At 30.2% G+C, this 21605-nt stretch overlaps 3 protein-coding genes across 3 annotated transcripts; all 3 read left to right on the top strand.

Annotated features, from left to right (window-relative positions):
* Positions 1–5599: 5599 nt before the first annotated feature.
* Positions 5600–6356, top strand: LOC128964920 (uncharacterized protein MAL8P1.12-like). The gene is made up of 2 exons (XM_054311576.1): positions 5600–5744; positions 5809–6356. The coding sequence occupies exons 1-2, from the start codon at positions 5600–5602 to the stop codon at positions 6354–6356; spliced, it is 693 nt and encodes a 230-aa protein (XP_054167551.1).
* Positions 6357–12468: 6112 nt separating this feature from the next.
* On the top strand, positions 12469–13348 carry LOC128964919 (uncharacterized). The gene is made up of 3 exons (XM_054311575.1): positions 12469–12613; positions 12677–13144; positions 13341–13348. The coding sequence occupies exons 1-3, from the start codon at positions 12469–12471 to the stop codon at positions 13346–13348; spliced, it is 621 nt and encodes a 206-aa protein (XP_054167550.1).
* Positions 13349–13544: 196 nt separating this feature from the next.
* On the top strand, positions 13545–14335 carry LOC128964918 (alpha-crystallin B chain-like). Its single transcript, XM_054311573.1, has 2 exons — positions 13545–13870; positions 14332–14335. The coding sequence occupies exons 1-2, from the start codon at positions 13545–13547 to the stop codon at positions 14333–14335; spliced, it is 330 nt and encodes a 109-aa protein (XP_054167548.1).
* The last annotated feature ends 7270 nt before the right edge of the window (positions 14336–21605 follow it).

Here is a 21605-nt window from a genome sequence, read left to right as displayed (position 1 = left end):
GTTGAACAGTTGACTGAAACTCTTGATCTTTGAGACCAATCTCTTCCCTTCCGTAAACCGATCGAAGTATTCTTGGCTTTCGATATAATAGTTTTGGATTGTTTGTCATTTTGATTGATTGATTGTTTGTCTCACTTCTTGTGTATCAAACAGTCTATTTTGTTTATACAATTTTATTTGTCGTTTATTTAAACGAAATAGTGAACGAATAACGTTTTTTTTAAAAAAAACATTTAAATATTAATGTAATTATAAATATTGTAAATATTATTTTTTAGTATTATTTATATTTATTTATTGAATACTGCATTTGATTTTCACTCGCTTATTGTCTGACTTATAACTGATATGATGTATGATTGTGAGACCACGATTTTATTAATAATTATCTTAATAGCTTAATCTTAATCTAAAAAAATGATTTCAATTATTTTTGTATTTTAATCCAATTTATTATAAATTCCCAATAAATTCCCAATAAATTCCCAATAAATTCCCAATAAATTCCCAATAAATTCCCAATAAATTCCCAATAAATTCCCATTAAATTCACACAAGATATTACAATATTTAAAAAATGAAGTTTTACATTATATATATATTAATAAGTACTACTTTAATTACTTGTTTTTAGTATTTAATTAAATAGTTACAGTGTTGTTATGTTAAAATTAATGATATTGTACTGTATTTATTATTACGTCTTAAAAAATTAAATTGTAATTTAGTTAAGTTTATTAGTAATTATTATACTATCTGAAAAATACAGATCAATTTGTTTATTACTAAGCATAAACAATTATTATAAATTTATAAAATAAAAATATATATATCAATATTTTTTTAATTGGTGGTTATTTATTAAGGGACTATCCACCCTTGAGATGACCCAACTCTAGATGGTTTTTTCAGTGTTTAACAAGTTTTTATTTATTTATTTTGTTAAGATAAGTTATTTATTTATATTAAAACTCAATTAGTATTTATATCTTTGTTTAAAACTAAAATTTACATTAATCAGAAAAGTAGGGGCCCCCTAACTTTTTGGTTTTAGGCCAGGGAAGTAAAACCTCAAATTCTCGAACTCAGGGGGGGGGGGTAAGATGGCCTTACCCCCACCCCTTTTCGCAACCCTGATATATATATATATATATATTTAGTATTTATTATTTATTATTTTTATATTATTTTGTAACGGGAATGGTTTTAAGGGTTATATAAGGTTGGTCCCGTTAATACGGTCCGAATAATCGGATACCGTGAATATATAATATAATGGATATCACTGTAGAGGTAATTTATGTTTGGGTAGTTTATAGGACATTTCACGGGACATGTCAAGTAATCATTGGATGACCCTCTCGGGCTCACTGACCACTGCTCAATGCTTATATGCACGTAAAACCTATATCGGATCTCATGGAAGTTCACCGTATTAACGGAACACTTTCCAATCAATACAGTTAGGCTGTAGTAGGTATTAATGGTAGACGTTATTTGACATATATAACATGACATTATATAACATAATAATAGTTTAAATAAAGAATATAAAGAAAATAATTGTTTAACTAGAATAATATTAAAGAAGTCTTTTAAATATGATTTTAAACCGAATGTGTCTGTAGTTAACTTGTAATATAATATAAACAATGTATTATAAGTTATAATAAATTAAGGACATATTGATTTTAATTGTGTTGTTAAGTGTACAATAGATTGTATTGTCCTGTATGTATACATTGCTATTATGTGTCATTAGATATAAATAATTTTTAATTAGTTAGGATATAGTAATATTGATGAACGTATCGGAGTATTTGCGATAAGTATATATGTCCTGTGGTTGTGTTGCGGGAACTTTATTGAAGCGGTTATGTGTTGTTTGTATGGACGGCTTTGATGGCGTAGACGAGACTTAAGCATAATAGTGTGCCGACTATTGACATATTAAAAATATTAGTTATTTGGGAACAAATCTATATTATAGACAGCCATTAGAAAATTATTTGCCCCAAACCCACCCCCACACATCTAACCACTTCCTAAACTCACACCCATCCCAAACTAACCTAACTAAATAAGAATTAATAATAAAACTAACATTTTATATCTGTATAACTACCTAAAAAACAGTATATTTTTGCTGGCTATCTATAATATAGATTTAAGCCGTTATTTGTTACTGAATATTATAAAATTAATAATAAATAAAATTATTTATTAATATAAATACTTTCTTACAAACAAAATAGACTAATAATAACTAAAATCAAAATGTTTTATTAACAAAAAAATAAATGCACAATACATATGATATACTGTATATACATCTACCGATATATAAGTATAACTAATTAGTAGACCCGTTGTTTCTTTACTGTTATGCCGTAATCTTTGGGAAATTGTAAACCAAACGCTTGAATAACTCGTTGACGTTCAGCCAAATTGACGCCAACATTAAGCCAACCGTTCACTGGTGTTGTATTGATAAACGGCAAAAAAATTGTCCGCCAATTGTTAGTTAAGACAAATGCTGGAAAAGGCTTATCTAATCTCGGTTTCCATCGATTCAATTGGTCGGCAGTTAAGTTACAAACATTTACAGTTGGCTTTTGTTTAGAGCAATTGTCAAAATAGGAGATCACCGGTGCATTCAATTGTGTTTTGATCCACGAATTCTGATACCTTATCGTACATTCACCGACCAATTGATACAATGCAGTGGCAGTCGACCAATTGGTTTCGTCTAAACAGATGAATACAATAAAAATGTCTTCAAAGTAATTGTAGTCGTAATGATTGTACGATAGAGAGAACAATAAGTGACCGACAATTTGGTTGTTGGACTTGTATTCATAGATCAAAGCATCGTTGATATCGGCCAATACCATCACCGGTTGATAATCATGAACTGGATTTGGTTGGTCTAACAAATCATTGGACAGTTGTAATGAATCCAATTCGAGTACTTTTGGCTCACTATCCGATACAGTATACCAACCAATTATATATGACTTTAATTGACCGCAATCTAGTTGTCGACAATCATTACGAATAAGATTTATATATTGTATACCTTCTGGTATAATATGAATAGTCTTTCTGTAGGGTATGTCTACGACACCATTAGTTAATACAATTTTATAGTAGTTTAGATTTACGAGATCTAAATATCCGTCGCACAAGAAATATGTGTTTTCTTTAAGTAAAGAATTGGTAAAATTGTTTGAACTCCAGATTTCGCTGATACAGAGGTAACCATCGTTGCCGACGAGAAACATATATCTATTAGTCAATCGGTGATTCCAATCGGGCATTCGATCAAATTCGATGGTTAACTTTTGATCGATTGGCTGATTGAGTGCCGCGAGTAGACCGATAACTGACTGGTCGTAGCCGTTCAACAAGTAAGTGATTGAACGAGCACCCGATCTTTTTTTTACTACCGATTTAACAAAACAAATCAAAGCTGCCGCATGTGTCGTACAGTTGACTTTTGGTATGTCTGTACGACTGTTAAAAACAAGGACAGTCCGATTTTCAATCTTAATACGTTTTGATATCATGAGTCCAAGATATATGCCTCTAGAGTAGCCTTCGGGAAATTCAAGTAACGGCTGATGGTTTTGTGTCATCAGTACTGGAAATACTGAATCACGCATCAGATATGTTATTATTTGGGGGGCTTTTGATGCCAGTGTCGAGGAATCTATGATTATAAGTTGTTTATTGTCTTTTTCGTACCAACATATGACAGACCCATGAATGACCTGATCCTTGACTTTCACTTGTCCTGTAATTTCTATCAATTGATCGAAATAATTGATTGGCGGTTGTCTTGTTTGTACTCCTGGTGTCCCAAACACTTCCGCCACAATAATCGGTTCGTTTGTTTGCAGATTTCTTTGTTGAACAATTGACTGAAATTCTTGATCTCTGAGCCCAATCTCTTCCCTTCCGTAAACCGATCGAAGTATTCCTGGCTTTCGATATAATAGTTTTGGATTGTTTGACATTTTGATTGATTGGTTGTTTGTCTCACTTCTTGTGGATCAAACAGTTTGTTTTGTTTTTTGAATTTTTTTATCGTTTATTTAAACGAAATTCTAAAAATAACGATTTTTACAAAATAATTAAATAGTACTCATTTGATATTAAATAAATCAAATTTATTTATTTATTGAATTTTGCATTTGATTTTCACGCGCTTATTGTCTAAACTGATTGTCTGACTGATGATTGTGTGACCAACTCGTGACCATATTTATTGCATATATTTATTAATATCGTTTAAGTGTATATATAAATCAAAAATGAAAATTTACATTACTTTTCTCAAAAACAATTTCTAAGAAAACAATTAAACAAATCAATGATCTCAATATAATTATTATTAATTATTGTTATCTATTTTTTTGTGAATATTTTGTTTTGTTTTTCATCTATGAAAACAAACAAACAAAATAAACTTTTTAGTTAATAAAATGATTTTATAAATAATTATTTTTGTATTTTAATCCAATTTATTATTTATATTTTTTTTAGTATTTGTCATTAATTTTACATTATTTATGAATATTTATAGAATATTTAGTAATTTTAACGAATTGTATTATTAAAATTTTTTTGATAAACATTTATATGTTTTTTTCAAATTGTATATTGAAAATGATGGCAAACATTAAAAATAAGTTATAATCGCGGATCGGTTCATCTGACAGTTCTGACGGTTCAACTGACCCGACAGTTCACCTGACGTTACGATTAGCCCGATGGCTGTTAAACAGTGGTATTGAACGTGTGGTTCCCATCGCTATCACCGAAGGAGACAAACAAATAGACTAAATAATAATAATAATAATATCTAAAATCAAAATGTTTTTATTAACAAAAAAAATGATAAACTGTACTAAACATATAATATATAAGTATAACTAATCAGTTAATCCGTGGTTACTTCACTGTCCTATGAATTACGCCGTAATCTTTTAATCCAACGGATCATTTGAAGTGTTTTCATTTAGAAACTGTAAGTAAAGATGAAGACATCTCTTGAACTAATAGTTTGTTTGTCTTTTGTCTTCAGATCCATTTGATATGATTGTGTGATATGTTTGATAAGAAGTATAGTCTCGAAGTATAGATTTGGACGCATTTCGGCAATTTTTTGGCAATACATGACAATTGGTCTTACATTTTGGACAAAAATTATTGTCCGCGAATTGAAACACGCGCTCCCGTCGTTTGGTCACCGATTTAGTTACCAGTTTTACGAAAAAAAAACTGATGACTCGATTCGGAACAAATTCGACGACGACTTTATTAAGATTTGCTTTCATTTCGGCAGTCTTTGTCGGATCAGTTTCGCGCGATTGGACACAGATTTAGACGGAATGGTTACTCTTTCTTATGAAAACTCTTGTTTCTCTTGTTTTCATTTTCCTCAGTTCTCAGTAAATGAAATGCTTTTGTAATATAAAGTCTCGCTTTTCTAACAATTGTTTAACATTTAAAATCAAATTCAAAACTCATTTCAAGTCCTGAAGACAAATCCTTTAAAAAAATGTCTTTAATATCAATTGTTTTATTAATTTCGATGGGATTTTCATCAGTTGTGGCCAAAAGTCAAACAAATACCAACAGAAACACATTGATTATGATTTTATCAATTGTTCTGATCGTTGCGTTGACTCTTCTCGTTGTTTTGCTTTTCGTTTATTGTTTTTGTCTGAAGAAAAAACGTATTTATAATTAAAAAAAAACTATTTGAATATATCTATTGATTGTAATTATATTTTTTTAAAGAAAAAGTCGCGAACAAAACACAAACACAAAGTCCTATAAATGGCAAAAGTGAAGAAAATGTAATACAAATGGTTGACATCGAGAAGAAAGTCGACATTCAAACCAACGATCAAAAACCAGAAAATTTTTCAGTCATTCAAAAGCGAATGGAAGACGTGTTTAAAAAAGAAAACAAAACACCTGTCGATAAACAGCAGAATAAAGGCGGACAACGAATTCAGATGAATGTCATCAACTTTAAGAAGATTGTGTCAACAAATCCAAAGAAGAACAATAAAATTGAAAAGAAGAATAAAATTGAAAACAAGAATAAAATTGAAAATAAGAAAGAAGTGAATCTCGTAATGAAAAAACAGACAAAAATAAAGCAGAAAAGTGTTGTCACCACTGAAATAAAAAAACAGAAAAGTATTGTCACCAATGAAATCAAAAAAGTGGATTCAAATGAAAAAGTGAGACAATTGTTAAGTAAATCGACGCCGAAATCAAATGTAAACAATAATAATGACAATAATAATGACGAAAGAGTTCGACAATTATTGAACTGAAGATTTTTTAATAAAAATTTCTGAATAAAATTTTTTTGCATAAAATAATTGTTTTTTTTTGTCTGACTTTTTGATTTGTGTCTCCAATAAAGACAACTGAAGAGCCAAATCCAACTTTACGCCAACCGTTCAATAGTGTTGTATTAAAGCCAACATTTAAGTATATTAAATATATTTAATATTCATATCTTTTTAAATATATTTATCATTTTTATATAAATAAATATATAAAATAATTAATAATAACAACGAAAAAATAATGATTTATTAATACAAATAGTAAAAAAAACAGACAAATAATAGTTTTTTAGAATCAAAATGTTTATACAATCATAATATATGACAAACTAAATACTCTATACATATGTCTAATCATTAGTAGACCCGATGTTTCTTTTGAGTTACGCCGTAATCATTGGGTAACTTTAAATCAAACAATTGAATACCTCGTAGACGTTCAGCCAAATTGACGCCAACATTACGCCACCGATTGATTGGTGTTGTATTGATAATCGGCAAAAACATTGTCCGCCAATTGTTAATGGAAGCAAAAACAGGCAATCTTTTACTAGATTTCTGTCTCCATTGATTCAATTGGTCGGCAGTTAAATCAATAGGATTTACAGTTGGCTTTTGGTCAGATTTTTTATCTAAATAGAAGATCTTCGGTGCTCTCAATTGGTTTTTGATTTCCGATTGTTGATACTCTACAGAACATTCACCGACAAATTGATATAATGTAGTGACTGTCGACCAATTAGTTTCGTCTAAACAAATGAAAACCATGAAAATGTCGAAAAATAAATTGTTGTCACAACGATTATACAATAGAGAGAACAGTATGTGACCGACCACTTGGTTGTTGGACTTGTATTCGTAGATCAAAGCATCATTGATGTCCATCAATACCATAACCGGTTGATATGAATGAACTGGATTTGGTTGTCCTAATAAATCAGTGATCAATTGTATTGAATCCAATTCAAGTACTTTTGGATGATAATCCGATACAGTATACCAGCCGTATATGTATGTCTTTAATTGGTCGCAATTGACAGCATGACGAACAAGATATATATATTGTACGCCTTCGGGTATAATCATAATAGTGTTTCGGTAGGGTACCCGAGCGACCCATTTAGTCAACTCAAATTTACCGCCGAATAGATTTGTCAATTCTAGACTACCGTCGCAACAGAAACAGGTGTTCTCTTTAAGCAAAGAATTGATGTGTTTTATTGAAGCCCAGCATTGATTAATACATAGGTAACCATCGTTGCCAACGATAAACAAATAGCGATGAGTCAATCGTTGATTCTTATCGGGTATTCGATCAAATTCGGTGGTAATAATTTGATCCATTGACTGATTATGTGCCGCGTGTATACCGATAACTGACTGTTTGTAGCCATCCAACAGGTAATCGATTACTAGAGCACCCGACTGTTTTTTAACTGTCGATTGAATAAAACAAAATAAATATGCCACATGTGTCGAACAGTTGGCTTTTTTAATCTCAGTAGGGCTTTCATAAATAAGGACACTCCGAGTGTCAGTCTTATTTATTTTTGATTTCATAAGTGCGAGATATATGCCTGTAGTGTAGCCCTCAGGAAAAGTTGGTAGCGGCCGATGGTTTTTAGTCATCAGTACTGGAAATACTGAATCTCGCATCTGATATATATGTTCTACTTGTGGTACGAGTGTCGAGGAATCAATGATTATAACTTTATTGTCATTTTCGAACCAACATATGACAGATCCATGAATGACCTCATCATTGTCTTCTACTTGACCTATAATTTGTATCAATTGATCGAAATAATTGATTGGCGGTTGTCTTCTTTGTATTCCTGGTGTTCCAAACACTTCCGCCATAATAATCGGTTCGTTTGTTTGCTGATCTTTTGACTGATCTCTGAGCCCAATCTCTTCCTTCCCGTAAACCGATCGAAGTATTCTTGGCTTTCGATATAATAGTTTTGGATTGTTTGCCATTTTGATTGATTGGTTGTTTGTCTCACTTCTTTTGGATCAAACAGTCTGTTTTGTTTATTGAATTTTGCTTATCGTTTATTTAAACAAAATACTAAAAGAATAACGATTTAATTTTTTAAAAAAAATATTAATGTAATAATTTAATAATATTTTTTAGTATTATTTTTATTTAATTATTGAATACTGCATTTGATTTTCACGCGCGTATTGTTTTAACTGATTGTCTGATAAATCAGATGATTTTGAGACCAACTCGTAATCATATTTATTTCATATATTTATTAATATCGTGTGTGTGTAGTGTATATATATATTTGTCGGACTAACTTACAGAAAATAAACTTTTTTTTATTTATTAAAATGGATTTATTAATAATTATTGCTTAATCTAAGCAAAAAATGATTTCAATTATTTATGTATATTAATCTAATTTTTTATTTATATTTTTTAGTATTTGTTATTAATTTTAAATTATTTATGAATATTAAAGTTTATTGAATTATTAAATAATATTTAGTAATTTTAACAAATTTTTTTTATATATCAAAACATTCATTTGTTTTTTCAAATTGTATATTGAAAATGATGGCAAACATAAAAAATATAAGTTATAATCGCTAATGGATTGCACGACAGTTCACCCGACGATACGCTTTGCCCGATGGCTGTAAACTTGAGGAGATGTGGAGGAATGCTGTCTTAAGCCAAATAGTGTGCTCACTATTGACATATTAAAAATATTTATCATTTTATACTGAATATTAAAAAATTAATAATAACTAAAATCAGTTATTAATATAAATACTGTATTGCTAACAAAAAAGACTAATAATATCTAAAATCAAAATGTTTTATTAACAAAAATTAAATGCTTTATATATACAGTAATCGTTAGACTCGTTGTTTCTTTAGAGTTATGCCGTAATCATTGGGAAATTGTAAACCAAACGCTTGAATAACTCGTTGACGTTCAGCCAAATTGACGCCAACATTAAGCCAACCGTTCACTTGTGTTGTATTGATAAACGGCAAAAAAATTGTCCGCCAATTGTTAGTTAAGGCAAAAGCTGGAAAAGGTTTATCTAATCTCGGTTTCCATCGATTCAATTGGTCGGCAGTTAATTCAATAAGATTTACAGTTGGCTTTTGATTAGAGTAATTGTCAAAATAGGAGATCACCGGTGCATTCAATTGTGTTTTGATCCACGAATTCTGATACCTTACCGTACATTCACCGACCAATTGATACAATGCAGTGGCAGTCGACCAATTGGTTTCGTCTAAACAGATGAATACAATGAAAATGTCTTCAAAGTAATTGTAGTCGTAATGATTGTACGATAGAGAGAACAATAAGTGACCGACAATTTGGTTTTTGGACTTGTATTCATAGATCAAAGCATCGTTGATATCGGCCAATACCATCACCGGTTGATATGAATGAACTGGATTTGGTTGGCCTAACAAATCATTGGACAGTTCTATTGAATCCAATTCGAGTACTTTTGACTCACAATCCGATACAGTATACCAACCAATTATATATGATTTTAATTGACCGCAATCTAGTGGCTGACAATCATTACGAATGATATTTATATATTGTACGCCTTCTGGTATAATATGAATAGTCTTTCGGTAGGCTATGTTTACGACACCATTAGTTAATAAAATTTTATAGCCGTTTAGATTTACGAGATCTAAATATCCGTCGCACAAGAAATATGTGTTTTCTTTAAGTAAAGAATTTGTAAAATTGTTTGAACTCCAGATTTCGCTGATACAGAGGTAACCATCGTTGCCGACGAGAAACATATATCTATTAGTCAATCGGTGATTCCAATCGGGCATTCGATCAAATTCGATGGTTAACTTTTGATCGATTGGCTGATTGAGTGCCGCGAGTAGACCGATAACTGACTGGTCGTAGCTGTTCAACAAGTAAGTGATTGAACGAGCACCCGATCTTTTTTTTACTACCGATTTAACAAAACAAATCAAAGCTGCCGCATGTGTCGTACAGTTGACTTTTGGTATGTCTGTACGACTGTTAAAAACAATGACAGTCCGATTTTCAATCTTAATACGTTTTGATATCATGAGTCCAAGATATATGCCTCTAGAGTAGCCTTCGGGAAATTCAAGTAACGGCTGATGGTTTTGTGTCATCAGTACTGGAAATACTGAATCACGCATCAGATATGTTATTATTTGGGGGGCTTTTGATGCCAGTGTCGAGGAATCAATGATTATAAGTTGTTTATTGTCTTTTTCGTACCAACATATGACAGACCCATGAATGACCTGATCCTTGACTTTCACTTGTCCTGTAATTTCTATCAATTGATCGAAATAATTGATTGGCGGTTGTCTTGTCTGTACTCCTGGTGTTCCAAACACTTCCGCCACAATAATCGGTTCGTTTGTTTGCAGATTTCTTTGTTGAACAATTGACTGAAACTCTTGATCTCTGAGCCCAATCTCTTCCCTTCGTAAACCGATCGAAGTATTCCTGGCTTTCGATATAATAGTTTTGGAATGTTTGACATTTTGATTGATTGGTTGTTTGTCTCACTTCTTGTGGATCAAACAGTTTGTTTTGTTTTTTGAATTTTTTTTATCGTTTATTTAAACGAAATTCTAAAAAATAACGATTTTTACAAAATAATTAAATAGTACTCATTTGATATTAAATAAATCAAATTTATTTATTTATTGAATTTTGCATTTGATTTTCACGCGCTTATTGTCTAAACTGATTGTCTGACTGATGATTGTGTGACCAACTCGTGACCATATTTATTGCATATATTTATTAATATCGTTTAAGTGTATATATAAATCAAAAATGAAAATTTACATTACTTTTCTCAAAAACAATTTCTAAGAAAACAATTAAACAAATCAATGATCTCAATATAATTATTATTAATTATTGTTATCTATTTTTTTGTGAATATTTTGTTTTGTTTTTCATCTATGAAAACAAACAAACAAAATAAACTTTTTAGTTAATAAAATGATTTTATAAATAATTATTTTTGTATTTTAATCCAATTTATTATTTATATTTTTTTAGTATTTGTCATTAATTTTACATTATTTATGAATATTTATAGAATATTTAGTAATTTTAACGAATTGTATTATTAAAATTTTTTTGAATTAGAATTAAAATTTATATGTTATTTTCAAATTGTATATTGAAAATGATGGCAAACATGAAAAATAAGTTATAATCGCGGATCGATTGCCCGACAGTTCACCTAACGGTACGATTTGCCCGATGGCTGTTAAACAGTGGTATTGAACGTGTGGTTCCCATCGCTATCACCGAAGGAGACAAACAAATAGACTAAATAATAATAATATCTAAAATCAAAATGTTTTTATTAACAAAAAAATGATAAACTGTACTAAACATATGATATAAGTATAACTAATCAGTTAATCCGTGGTTACTTCACTGTCCTATGAGTTACGCCGTAATCTTTTAATCCAACGGATCATTTGAAGCGTTTGATTTACAAACTGTATGTAAAGATGAAGACATCTCTTGAACTAATAGTTTGTTGCCATTTGTTTGTCTTTTGTCTTCACATCCATTTGATATGATTGTGTGATATGTTTGATAAGACAAAGTCTCGAAGTATATAGATTTGGACGCAATTTATGGCAATACATAACTAATTGGCGAAAATTGTTTTCAGTCTTACGATTTGGACAAATATTCGTCAAATTGATGTCCGCGAATTGAAACACACGCTCACATCCTTTGGTTACCGATTTAGTGACCAGTTTTACGAAAAACTAATGACTCGACAAATCATACATTTCGACGACTTTGCATTCATTTGCAGTCTTTGACGGATAAGTTTCGCCGATTGGACACAGATTTAAACGAAATGGTTACTCATTCTTATGAAAACTCTTGTGTTTCTCTTGTCTTTTAAATTCAGTTCTTAGTAAATGAAATGCTTTTGTAATATAAAGTCTCGCTTTTCTAACAATTGTTTACACATTTAATTCAAAATTCAAAACTCATTTCAAGTTTAAACAAATCCTTAAAAGTGTCTTAAAATGTCTTTAATATTAATTGTTTTATTAATTTCGATGGGATTTTCATCAGTTGTGGCCAAAAGTCAAACAAATACCAACAGAAACACATTGATTATGATTTTGTCAATTGTTCTGATCGTTGCGTTGACTCTTCTCGTTGTTTTGCTTTTCGTTTATTGTTTTTGTCTGAAGAAAAAACGTATTTATAATTAAAAAAAACTATTTGAAAATATCTATTGATTGTAATTATATTTTTTTAAAGAAAAAGTCGCGAACAAAACACAAACACAAAGTCCTATAAATGGCAAAAGTGAAGAAAATGTAATACAAATGGTTGACATCGAGAAGAAAGTCGACATTCAAACCGACGATCAAAAACCAGAAAATTTTTCAGTCATTCAAAAGCGAATGGAAGACGTGTTTAAAAAAGAAAACAAAACACCTGTCGATAAACCGCCGAATAAAGGCGGACAACGAATTCAGATGAATGTCATCAACTTTAAGAAGATTGTGTCCACAAATCCAAAGAAGAACAATAAAATTGAAAAGAAGAATAAAATTGAAAACAAGAATAAAATTGAAAATAAGAAAGAAGTGAATCCCGTAATGAAAAAACAGACAAAAATAAAGCAGAAAAGTGTTGTCACCACTGAAATCAAAAAACAGAAAAGTATTGTCACCAATGAAATCAAAAAAGTGGATTCAAATGAAAAAGTGAGACAATTGTTAAGTAAATCGACGCCGAAATCAAATGTAAACAATAATAATGACAATAATAATGACAATAATAATGACAATAATAATGACGAAAGAGTTCGACAATTATTGAACTGAAGAGTTTTTTTTAATAAAAATTTCTGAATAAAATTTTTACATAAAATCATTGTTTTTTTTGTCTGACTTTTTGATTTGTGTCTCCAATAAAGACAACTGAAGAGCCAAAGCCAACCTTTAAGTATATAAAATATATTTAATACTCCTATCTTTTTAAACGTATTTATCATATTTATATAAATAAATATATAAAATAATTGATAATAACGAAAAAATAATGATTTATTAATACAAATAGTAAAAAAACAGACAAATAATAGTTTTTAAAAATCAAAATGTTTATACAATCATAATATATGACAAACACTGGCGACAAGTTTTCCGTKAAGTTAGACGTTAGTCATTTCAAACCCGAAGAAATTAAAGTCAAGACTATTGGCAATTGTGTTGAAATTCATGGTAAACACGAAGAAAGAAGTGATAGTCACGGATGGATTGCACGAGAGTTCACCCGACGGTATGTTTTGCCCGATGGATGCAAAGCCGAGGAAGTAATGTCGAGTCTTAAGCCGAATGGTGTGCTGACTATTGAGGCTAAGAAAGAACAGTTGCCACCAATCAGTGGTGTTGAACGTGTGGTTCCCATCGCTATCACCGAAGGAGACAAACAAAAAACTTTTTGGTTATTAAAATGATTTCAATTATTTCAATATTTCTTAACCAATTTCTTAACCAATTTCTTATTATTTTATTTTATATTTGTTTTGTTAGTATTTATTGCATTTGTATTTATGAATAATAAAGTTGTATATTTATAGTTATTTTAACGAATGGTATTATTTAAAAAATATTAATTATTTTATATCGTTTTAAACGTTTAATGTTTATATGTATGTGTTATGTAAATGTAATAAATAAATGTACTAATATACATGTATTAAACTTTTAAAAAACAATATTTTAAATGAGTTATTAAAAATTTTTTAACACTCTTAATCCCGACAAATATTACAAAATTAATAATAATAACTAAAATAATTTTTTAATATAAATACTGTAATTTCTAAAATCAAAATGTTTTATTAATTTAATTAAATGATAAACTAAATGTACTAAACATATGATATAAGTATAACTAATCAGTTAAACCACTGGTTTCTTCTCTGGCATATGAGTTACGCCGTAATCTTCGGGAAATTGGAAACCAAACGTTTGAATAACACGTTGACGTTCAGCCAAATTGACGCCAATATTATGCCAATCATTGACTGCTGTTGTATTGATAATCGGCAAATAAAAATTGCGCCAATTTTCAGTGAAAGCAAAAACCGGTAAACGTTTACCATATGTTTGTCGCCACCGATTCAATTGGTCGGCAGTTAATTCAATAAGATTTACAGTTGACTTTTGTTTAGAGTAATTGTCAAAATAGGAGATCATCGGAGCATTAAATACTGTTTTTATCCACGATTTCTGATACTTTACCGTACATTCACCGACCAATTGATACAATGTAGAGGCGGTCGACCAATTGGTTTCGTCCAAACAGATGAATACAATGAAATTGTCTATAAAGTAATTGTTGTCGTAATGATTGTACGATAGAGAGAACAACAAGTGACCGACCACTTCTTGGTTTTTGGACTTGTGTTCATAGATCAAAGCATCGTTGATATCGGCCAATGCCATCACCGGTTGATATGAATGAACTGGATTTGGTTGACCTAACAAATCAGCGGACAGTTGTATTGAATCCAATTCGAGTACTTTTGGGTCATAATCCGATACAGTATACCAGCCGTATATGTATGACTTTAATTGGCYGGTATTTAGTRGTTGACAATCCTTACGCAAGATATTTAAATATTGTACGCCTTCTGGTATAATATGAATAGTCTTTCGGTAGGGTATGTTTACGACCGTATTAGTCAAYAAAAATTTACCGGCGAATAGATTTACGAGATCTAAACATCCGTCACACAAGAAATAGGTGTTCTCTTTAAGTAAAGAATTAATATAATTCTTTGAACTCCAGTTTTCGCTGATACAGAGGTAGCCATCGTTGCCGACGAGAAACATATATCGATTAGTCAATCGGTGATTCCAATCGGGCATTCGATCAAATTCGATGGTTAACTTTTGATCAATTGGCTGATTGAGTGCCGCGWGTAGACCGATAACTGACTGTTGATAACCATCTAACAGGTAAGTGATTAAACGAGCACCCGACCGTTTTTTAATTACCGATTGAACAAAACAAATCAAAGCTGCCGCATGAGTCGTACAGTTGACTTTTGGTATGTCTGTACGACTGTTAAAAACAAGGACAGTCCGATTTTCAATCTTATTTCGTTTTGATTTTATGAGTGCGATATATATGCCTGTAGTGTAGCCCTCAGGAAATTCAAGAAGCGGCTGATAGTTTGGTGTCATTAGTACTGGAAATACTGAATCACGCATCARATATGTTATTATTTGGGGAGCTTTTGATGCCAGTGTCGAGGAATCAATGATTATAATTTGTTTGTTGTCTTTTTCGTACCAACATATGACAGACCCATGAATRACCTGATCATTGACTTTCACTTGTCCTGTAATTTCTATCAATTTATCGAAATAATTGTTTGGCGGTTGTCTTGTCTGTACTCCTGGTGTCCCAAACACTTCCGCCACAATAATCGGTTCGTTTGTTTGAAAGTTTTTTTGTTGAACAGTTGACTGAAACTCTTGATCTCTGAGTCCAATCACTTCCCTTCCGTAAACCGATCGAAGTATTCCTGGCTTTCGATATAATAGTTTTGGAATGTTTGACATTTTGATTGATTGATTAGTTGTTTATTTGTCTCACTTCTTGTGGATCAAATAGTTCTTGTATTTTGTTTGTTTTGTTTATTGAATTTTATTTTTCGTTTATTTAAACTAAATACTGAAATATAACGATTTAAAAATAATAACTAAATATTACTGTAATAATACTGTAATAAAAAATAATATTTTTTTAGTATTAATTTTTTTTTATTTATTGAATACTTTTTTGATTTSATATTTGATTTTCACGCGCGTATTGTCTAAACTGATTGTCTGATTGTATGACTACATCGGTGATCATATTCTTTGCATATATTATAAAAGTTTTGTTTTGTCACAATATATTAATATCTCATTCATAAATAATATATATATTATTTATTTATTTAAAAATAATTAATAATAGCAARAGAGAGAGAGAGAGAGAGAGAGAGAGAGAGAGAGAGAGAGAGAGAGAGAGAGAGAGATAGCGGGTTAGATAATAAGTAGGTTAAAGTGTGTGTGAGATACAAAAATTAAAAAAAAGTAAAATTAAATAATTGTATGTTTTATTTGTAATTTTGATAAAATAAAAATATATTACTTTTTAAGTCGCATAATAAAATGTGAATGAACTACTAGTATTTATTACTRTAGTTACTATCGTTTAAGTGTTTTATGTACAGATAAGTCAAAAATGAAAATTTGCATCACATTTAAAAAAAAATCAATTGATAGTAACTAAAAAATAATGATTAAAACAAACAAATAATAGTTTTTAAAATCAAAATGTTTATACAATGAAAATATATGACAAACTAAATACTCTCTACATATGAATAATCATCAGTAGATTATTATTTATATTTTTTTAGTATTTGTTATTAATTTTATATTAATTATGAATATTATAATTAGATACTTAAGTTATATTTAATAATGAATTGTATTATTAAAAAATATAAATTATTTAATATTGTAAATATCATGTTTGTGTGTTAAATRTAAAATACTGTATAAGTAGTGATAATTTTATATTTTTAAAAACCTTTAAGTATATTAAATAATTTTAATACTCATATTTTAACTAAATAAATATATAACATAATTGATAATAACTAAAAATAATGATTTATTAATACAAATAGTATAAACAAAACAAACWAATAATAGATTTTTAAAATCAAAATCTTTATACAATGAAAATATATGACAAACTAAATACTCTCTACATATGAATAATCATCATTAGACCCGTTGTTTCTTTTGAGTTATGCATAAACATTGGGTAATTTTAAACCAAATCGTTCAATATTTCGTTGACGTTCAACCAAATTGACGCCAACATTACGCCACCGATAGATTGGTGTTTTATTGATAATCGGCAAAAACATTGTCCGCCAATTGTTAATTAAGGCAAAAGCTGGATGATTTTTGACTACTGTCGGTCTCCACTGATTCAATTGATCGGCAGTTAAATCAATAAGATTTACACATGGCTTTTTATTAGAATCTTTATGAAAATAGTAGATCATTGGTGGACTCAATTGGTTTTTGATCCACGATTGCTGATAATTTACCGAACATTCACCGACCAATTGATACAATGTAGTGGCTGTCGACCAATTTGTTTCGTCTAAACAAATGAAAACCATGAAAATGTCAAAAAATAAATTGTTGTCACAACGATTGGTCGATAGAGAGAACAGTAAGTGACCGACCACTTTGTTTTTGAACTTGTGCTCATAGATCAAAGCATCGTTGATATCGGCCAATACCATCACCGGTTGATATGAATGAACTGGATTTGGTTGGCCTAACAAATCAGTGGACAATTGTATTGAATCCAATTCAAGTACTTTTGGGCAATACTCCGATACAGTATACCAGCCGTATATGTATGACTTTAATTGGCCGGTATTTAATGGTTGACAATCCTTACGCAAGATGTTTATATATTGTACGCCTTCGGGTATAATATGAATAGTTTTCCGATAGGGTGTGTTTCTTATAAATCTAGTCAAATCAAATATACCGCCGAATAGATTTGTCAGCTCTAAACTGCCATCGCAACAGAAATAAGTACTCTCTTTAAGCAAAGAATTGTTAGATTTCTTTGAATCCAAGTATTCACTAATACATAGGTAGCCATCGTTGCCGACGAGAAACATATAGCGATCAGTTAATCGGTAATTATAATCGGGTATTCGATCAAATTGGGTGGTAATCATTTGATCCATCGGCTGATTGAATGCCGCGTGTATACCGATAACTGACTGGTCGTAGCCATCTAACAGGTATTTGATTACWATAGAACATGACCGYTTTTTAATTGTCGATTGAATAAAACACATTAAAATTGCCGAATGTGTCGAACAGTTAGCTTTTTTAATGTCAGTACTTCTTTCAAAAATAAGGACACTTCGAGTGTCAGTCTTAATTCGTTTTGATTCCATGAGTGCGAGATATATGCCTATTGTGTAGCCCTCAGGAAAATTTATTAGCGGGCGATGGTTTGGTGTCATCAGTACTGGAAATACTGAATCTCGCATCTGATATATRTGTTCTACTTGTGGTACGAGTGTCGAGGAATCAATGATTATAAGTTGTTTATTGTCTTTTTCATACAAACATATGACAGACTCATGAATGACCTGATCATTGACTTCCACTTGTTTTGTAATTTGTATCAATTGATCGAAATAATTGATAGGCGTTTGTCTTCTTTCTATTCCTGGTGTCCCAAACACTTCCGCCACAATAATCGGTTCATTTGTTTGCAGATCTTTTTGCTGAACTGTTGACTGAAACTCTTGATCTCTGAGTCCAATCTCTTCCCTTCCGTAAACCGATCGAAGTATTCCTGGCTTTCGATATAATAGTTTTGGATAGTTTGCCATTTTTATTGATTGATTGGTTGTTTATTTGTCTCACTTCTTGTGGATCAAATAGTTAATGTATTTTTGTTTGTTTTGTTTATTGATGTTTTTTGTCGTTTATTTAAACGAAATACTGAAAAAATAACGATTTAAAAAAAAATAAATATTAATGTAATTTGAAATTTGAAAATCAATGAAATTTATTTATTTATTGAAAATTGCATTTGATTTTCACGAGTAATACGTTTAAACTGATTGTATGACTAACTCATAACAAGTGTTATATTATTTGCATTATATTGAACAAACAATTAAACAAATCAATGACTTTATTGTTATTTTGTTTTTGTTTTAAAGTTTATTGATGTTTTTTGTCGTTTATACTGAAAAAATAACGATTAAAAAAAAAATATTAATGTAATTTGAAATTTGAAAATCAATGAAATTTATCAATTTATAACAATCTATTTTTGTGAATATTTTGATTTGTTTTTTTTATATCGCTATCATCTATGAAAACAAACAAACAAAATAATCTTTTTAGTTTTTAATATGAGTTTATTAATAATTATTGCTTAATCTAAGAAAAAATAATTTCAATTATTTTTTTTTGTATTTTAATCTAATTTATTATTTATATATTTTTAGTATTTGTTATTAATTTTATATTATTTATGAATATTAAAGTTAGATATTTAAGATATATTTATTATATTTATTGTTTTGACGTATCCTTTGTCGTTCAAAATAAAATAATAATGTTTTAGATGTTATAAATTACCGATAATTATATATTTATAACCACATACAGTATATTTTTTATATTTTTAATACTCATATCTTATTAAACATATTATTTTTTAATTGAATAAATATATTAAAAAATTGATAATAACTAAAAAAAATATTGATTTATTAATAAAAATAATGCAAACAAAACAAACAAATAATAATTTATGAAATCTGAAATCTGAAATGTTTTACAACCAATATATATGACAAACCAAATACACTATACATATGATATATATATTGTATCAGTTCTTCTCTGGCTTTTGAAATACACCGTAATCTTTGGGAAATTTGAAATCAAATATTTGAATAAGTCGTTGACGTTCAGGCAAATTGACGCCAACATTAAGCCAACCATTGACTGGTGTTGTATTGATAAACGGCAAATATATTTGCAGCCAATTGTTAATATATGCAAAATATGTTAGTTTTTTAACGTTTTTTCGCCACCGATTCGATAGTTCAGTACTTAATTCAATCATTTTAACAGATGGCTTAGTTTGAGAGAATTGGTCAAAATAGATAATCTTCGGAGCAGTCAGTTGTGATCTAATCCACGATTGTTGATACTGAACCCTACATTCGCCGACCAATTGATACAATGAAGTAGAAGTCGACCAATTGGTTTCGTCTAAACAGATGAATACAATGATAATGTCTTCGAAGTAATTTTTGTCGTTATGAGTGTGCGATAGAGAGAACAGTATGTGACCGACCACTTCTTGGTTGTTGGGCTTTTTGAATTCATAGATCAATGCATCGTTGATATCGGCCAATATCATCACCGGTTGATAATCATGAACTGGATTTGGTTGGTCTAACAAATCAGCGGAAAGTTGTATTGAATCCAATTCAAGTACTTTTGGGTCATAATCCGACACAAAATACCAGCCGTATATGTATGACTTTATTTGATCGGTATTTAATGATTGACAATCATTACGCATGATATGAATATATTGTACGCCTTCGGGTATTATATGAATAGTTTTCCGATAGGGTATGTTTGGGATCCATTGAATCAAATCAAATTTACCGGCGAATGTATTTACGAGATCTAAATATCCGTCGCACAAGAAATAGGTGTTCTCTTTAAGTAAAGAATTGGTAAAATTGTTTGAACTCCAGTTTTCGCTGATACAGAGGTAACCATCGTTGCCGACGAGAAACATATATCGATTAGTCAATCGGTGATTCCAATCGGGCATTCGATCAAATTCGATGGTTATCTTTTGATCGATTGGCTGATTGAGTGCCGCGTGTAGACCGATAACTGACTGTTGATAACCATCTAACAGGTAAGTGATTAGACGAGCACCCGATCGTTTTTTTATTATCGATTGAACAAAACAAATCAAAGCTGCCGCATGAGTCGTACAGTTGACTTTTGGTATGTCTGTACGACTGTTAAAAACAAGGACAGTCCGATTTTCAATCTTAATTCGTTTTGATTTTATGAGTGCGAGATATATGCCTGTAGTGTAGCCCTCAGGAAATTCAAGAAGCGGCTGATAGTTTGGTGTCATTAGTACTGGAAATACTGAATCACGCATCAGATATGTTATTATTTGGGGGGCTTTTGATGCCAGTGTCGTGGAATCAATGATTATAATTTGTTTTTTGTCTCTTTCGTACCAACATACGACAGATCCATGAATAACCTGATCATTGACTTTCACTTGTCCTGTAATTTCTATCAATTTATCGAAATAATTGATTGGCGGTTGTCTTGTCTGTACTCCTGGTGTTCCAAACATTTCCGCCACAATAATCGGTTCGTTTGTTTGCAGATTTCTTTGTTGAACAGTTGACTCAAACTCATGATCTCTGAGTCCAATCACTTCCCTTCCGTAAACCGATCGAAGTATTCCTGGTTTTCGATATAATAGTTTTGGAATGTTTGCCATTTTGATTGATTGATTAGTTGTTTATTTGTCTCACTTCTTGTGGATCAAATAG

The sequence above is a fragment of the Oppia nitens genome, unplaced genomic scaffold (genome assembly GCF_028296485.1).
Source record: "Oppia nitens isolate AA-2021 unplaced genomic scaffold, nextdenovo-longstitch-racon4-pilon3 scaffold15_pilon_pilon_pilon, whole genome shotgun sequence".
In the NCBI taxonomy this organism is placed as follows: domain Eukaryota; kingdom Metazoa; phylum Arthropoda; class Arachnida; order Sarcoptiformes; family Oppiidae; genus Oppia; species Oppia nitens.
The sequence above is the reverse complement of the archived record's forward strand: the minus strand, read 5'-3'. Positions and strand labels throughout refer to the sequence as shown.